The sequence below is a fragment of the Charadrius vociferus genome, unplaced genomic scaffold, assembly GCF_000708025.1.
Source record: "Charadrius vociferus isolate BGI_N301 unplaced genomic scaffold, ASM70802v2 scaffold266, whole genome shotgun sequence".
Taxonomy (NCBI): Eukaryota; Metazoa; Chordata; class Aves; order Charadriiformes; family Charadriidae; genus Charadrius; species Charadrius vociferus.
Genome location: NW_009649114.1, coordinates 2,549,729 through 2,554,605, shown reverse-complemented (window position 1 = coordinate 2,554,605; position 4,877 = coordinate 2,549,729). Strand labels below are relative to the sequence as shown.

General features: G+C 62.1%; 1 protein-coding gene across 2 annotated transcripts; it reads right to left on the bottom strand.

Moving 5' to 3' along the window:
* Positions 1-1,170: 1,170 nt before the first annotated feature.
* Positions 1,171-4,618, bottom strand: TFEB (transcription factor EB). Of its 2 annotated transcripts, XM_009888244.1 has the most exons (8): positions 4,424-4,618; positions 4,092-4,346; positions 3,921-4,001; positions 3,089-3,209; positions 2,861-2,917; positions 2,337-2,412; positions 2,017-2,164; positions 1,171-1,674 (listed from the first exon to the last, which is right to left on the bottom strand). In XM_009888244.1, exons 1-8 carry the CDS (start codon positions 4,616-4,618, stop codon positions 1,234-1,236), a joined length of 1,374 nt encoding a protein of 457 aa, XP_009886546.1. In that variant the 3' UTR covers positions 1,171-1,233. The 2 variants fall into 2 exon arrangements, with proteins under 2 accessions (XP_009886546.1, XP_009886547.1); XM_009888245.1 differs by lacking the exon at positions 4,092-4,346.
* Positions 4,619-4,877: the final 259 nt, after the last annotated feature.

The following is a 4,877-nucleotide window of genomic DNA, read 5'->3' as shown; positions in this document are numbered from 1 at the left end:
GCCGTCCTGGCTGGGGAACGAGCTGGTGACACTGGGAAGAGAAATAAAACCCGAGAGCCAAAGGCAGAGAGCAGCAGCTCAGGTTTGGCATCGGTACAAACCATCCCCTGGTCCCCAGCCTGGGCCTCCATGCCCAGATGTGGGGCAGAACATCCGCTTTCAACAAGTATCCCCAAAAAGAAGTGTAAAAACCCTTTATCCTCCCCCCCGAAGAGCCGAGGCTTGGTGTTATGGGGCAGAGGCACCTCTGCGGGGATGTCTCGAGGGAGGCTGAAGGTCGCCCAGCACCATGCAGCCCTTTTTCCAGAGGCCAGCGAGGTTTTGGGGTGCTGGGTGCTGCCAAACCCCGAGTGGAGATCCCACCCGGCAAGGTGGGGGTCCCAGCAGGGGGTTGACTGAGCATCAAACACCCCTTCCTGGCCATTTTGGAAGCCCTCAACATTGACTCGAATTCGTAGCCTCAGACCCAGCTCACTCAGACAACACCCCCCCGTGCCCCGTGAATTAATTTGCTCCAATTAACGTCTCCCTCCAGCCCTGCAACCCAGAGAGGCAGCGGGCACTCCGAGGAAGGAGGAACCGTGAAGGACTTGGCACCGTGGAGCATCCACAGGGCTCGGGGGTGGTGGGGGGGCACCGCTGGGGAAGACTCTTTGGGGACGTGGGCTCCCGGAGCGGGGCGGCAAGGAGGCGGCAAGCCAGACAAAAAGCTCTGAGCATCATCCCTCTCCTCCCAGGGACTCGAAGGTCCCTGCCCGCTCCTGCTGCGAGCCAGCAGCCTGGGGAAAGGGGTTGGGTCTGGGAGGGATTCACTGAAAGGCAAAGCAGCCGAGATCACGCTCCCGGGCTGGGGAATCTGCAGTCAGGCCAACGTGCTGCGAGCCAGCAGCCTGGGGAAAGGGGTTGGGTCTGGGAGGGATTCACTGAAAGGCAAAGCAGCCGAGATCACGCTCCCGGGCTGGGGAATCTGCAGTCAGGCCAACGCCACGACAAGCCAAGAAGGTCCGCACCAGCTCCTGAAAAAAAAAAAAAAAAAAAAAAAAAGCTTGCGAAAGACACGGCGGTACCTGGCGAGCCTTGATCCGAGACCCCCCGTTGCATAGAGAAAAGGTACTCCTACGTAGATTCAAGTGCGCGGTGGGACGGGCTCCTCCTGTGAGAAGAGTGCCCTGTAACTTCACTAACCAAACTTGAAGGTCCAGTCCTCGCCCCCGGCGTCGGAGCAGCTCCTCGTCACAGCATGTCTGCATCCTCCATGCTGAAGCTGCTCCGGCGACTGCTGGCCTTGGAGGCCTCCGGGGACATGGCCGAGAACAAGGGGTCGGAGGCCAGGGGCAGCATGGTGTCCTGCATCAGCATCAAGTCCAGCTCCTTCTTGGATAGGGATGGGAAGGAAGCGCTGTGGCCGGGCTCCAGGCTGTCCGGGAAGCCCCGGGAGCCGTCATCGAAGCTCAGGCTGTGGGTAAAGTCCAGCTGGTGGTAGGGAGACTGGGGCGGTGGAGGCAACGCCGGCTGCGGCTGCGATTCGGGGTCCGGAGGTGGCAGCAGTGGCTCCAGCGTCCCCTCGTCCCCGCCGGCTTCTTGCTTGACCACCTGCTGAGCCAGCTCGGCCACGTTGACGCCCGAGGGTGAGGAGGTGGGCAACCCGTGGACGCGCGCCTGCATCTCCAGCTCCTGCCAACAGAGCGCAGGAGGTCTTTGGTGGGGACATCGCACATGGGGACACAGCGCATGGGCATTCGTGGAGGCGGCAGGGACAGAGGGACCGAGAAGCTCACAGTGAAGGAGCCCAGGGAAGAGGCGAAGGATGGAAAATGGTGACCTATGCAAAACTCAACACCACTCGCTGTGGTGACCCGAACCTCAGGTGTCTGGTTTGTCTGAAGACTTTGTTCTTGGTGACTCGACAGCCATGAGAGGGAGGAGAACCCCTGCCCGTCCCCTCGGCAGGACAGGAGTGAGCCGCTTGTGGGGCCGGAGCAGAGCGGAGGGAGGGAAGAGCACAGGGAAGCTCACCTGGATGCGGAGCAGTAGCTGCTTATTCGTCATCTCCAGACGCCGCGAGTGATTCTCCAGGTCTCGTGACCTCTGCAAGTCCTTCTGCATCCTCTTGATGTAGTCCACAGACGCCTTCAGGATTGTCCCTTTGTTCCAGCGCACATCCCTGAGGTGCAGGATGGAAAAAGACATTGTCACCTGTGTGCCAGCAACGCCTCCCCTCACCCCTGCTCCACCAAAAAGCCCCTCTGCAAGTACCATCTGCCCCGGGGCCGAGCGTCGAGCAAGCCCACGAGACCCACATTTATCCCAGCCCCACGGAAACCACTGATACGTACAGGTCATTGGCCTTGGGGATCAGCATCCCCAACTCTTTGATGCGGTCGTTGATGTTAAACCTTCGCCGTCTCTCAACTGCAAAACGAGAAGAGAGGGAAGGAGGTGAGGAGGCAGCAGGAGCAGCTTGATGTCCCACAGCCCCCACCGGCCACGCTGCTGCTCCTGGCTCGTGGGGCTGGGAGCCACCATCGTGCCACGGCCAGACCCTCCGGAGTCGGGGAGCTCAGGATGAGAAACCTCTGGCACCTTGCTCTCCTCCATCACCCTGGCTGGTCTGACCTTCCCCCAGTGCTAACGAGAAGGACAACGGGGTCTGTCCTGCACCGTGGGCACTTTGCAGAGCTGGGAAAGAGGGAGCCACGGCAGGGGGGCTGCGGGGGTATTTCCTGAGGGTGAGGTGGGATGGGGAAGGGGAACCCGGCTTGGAGAGAGGGGGAACGAGGATGAAGAGTGATGGGGAAAGGGCTGCGGGGGTGGGAGAGGGAAAGGCACGCCACCCACGGGCAGCCAGCACCCAACTCACTCAGGTTGTGATTGTCTTTCTTCTGGCGCTCTTTCGCCAGGGCTCGGCTCTCGGCATCTGCAACGGAGACCCACAACATCACCCGCAGGGAACGAGGCTGCATCTTGCCCCACGAGCACCCCAGCATCCCCCAGAGCCGCCCTCCCCACCCGCGGCGACGGGGCGGCCCCAACTTTGGTGCTCACCATCACCGCCGGCTCCCCGCCGGCTCCGGGGCCGGGGACGTACCTGTCAGCTCTCTCTTCTGGGTGAGGTCGGCAGGGCAGGAGCTGCTGGTGACACCTACGAGAGAGGCCGTCACCTGGGGGTCCCCGCTATAGACATTCATGTGACTGCTGGACATCGGCAGCTGAAAACCAGAGGGAGAGGTGGGTTAGCTCCATCCGGGGCTGTGGGAGCGGGGTTCAAGCCCAGCTGCTCGGCCTCTGGGATGCGAGTGCGTAGCCCAGGCAGGTGTAATCGTCTTCCCGGGCCCTTAAAACAGCTATAATCAGAGTAGCAAAGAAAACAGGACTTCAAAGGGCACAGCTGATCCCCTCCCACAGCCAGCATCTAAAATAGGGCAGATGAATCACATCCGAGAAGGGCTCGGCAGGATGAATCCCACTGGGAGGCACAAGCTGCCATACGGATCTGACCCGGGAGATGGTGCCTCTCCGAGCAAGCTCCTGGTTGGGAAACCTCTCCCAGCACCAACGTCCCCCCACGCTGCAGCGGGCGCTTGGTCCCTCCCCACGCCCCTCTCCCGCCTCTCCGGCTTTTTATAAGGGCTCCCGGCTGTCATTAAAGGGGAAAAGAAGCGGAAGAACTGGCTCTTGCAGTTGGAAAAGGGAGATCCCGCTGCCTCCCTTCCCCCAGCCCCAGGTCCCCACGGACACCCGTCCCAGGGACAAGGCTGGGCTGGGCTGCTCCCCGGGCATCGCTGCGGGGATGGGGCAGAAGGACACGTCCCCTCTGTGCCACCTCCGTCCTTGCAAGCACGGGGCTGCGGGACCCCCAGGCCACCCTCCCTCCCGCAGCCCGGGGTCTGGTCTCTTCCTAACGCACGTCAGAGACTCACCGTGTTGGGCATGTGGACTTCGGGGTTCATATAACCCAAAACGTCATCCAGGCGCATGATGTCATCAATGACCTCATCGAACTGAAAGGGAAAGGCGTAAGGTGCCAAGTGGGCTTCTTGGCCCTTTCCAGCACCTTCGTCTCCCCCGGCAGCCCGGTAGCACCTCCTCACCTCCCGCTCGGGGTTGGAGCCGATGTTGAGCATGGCCATGGGGCTGTTGGGTGCACTGTTGCCCGCCGAGGAGGACATGACGTGGCCGGGTCGGACACCGGGGGACGCAGCGGGGGGCGGCTTGGGAGAGTGGCTGAGGGGGCTGACATGGGCAGCAAACTTGTTCCCATAGGTTTCGGAGAGATAAGCCTGAACCTTCTTGTCCCGCGACTTCTGCAAGTGGTACGTGGTGGGGTTCTCCAGGTAGGATTGAACCTGCAAGGAGACAAACCATCAGGGATCTCCCACACCCCCTCAGCCCCGGGGCAGGGAGGACGCCCCCACCACTATACCTTGAGGACCTCTCCGGGCACGGGTGGTGGGGACTGGTAGTGGACGGGGGTGTTGATGGCCGGGGTGGAAGCCACCGGCATCCGCTGCTGCTGCATGTAGTTCATCATCATCTGCTGCTGCATGCGCTCCCTCTCGGCCTCCTGCTGCGCTTGCTGCTTCATCAGCTCCATCCGCAGACCGATGCGGGACGCCATGGTGCACCGGGGGGGTGGGACGTTGGCGCCCGCCGGGCACAGAGGTGACCCTGAGAGAAGGACACGGCACATCAGCCAACAGCCGGTTTTGCAACAGGGAAACTGAGGCACGGGGAGGGAGCAGACATCCCGGATCACCCACACCAGCTGGTGACTAAGCCCTAACGCCAGGCGGATGGGTCTGTCCTCCTGCCGCAGCTCCCCGCCATGCCACCGCTCTCCCTGGGGACAGCAGGGACACCCCGGGACAGGGGGGACA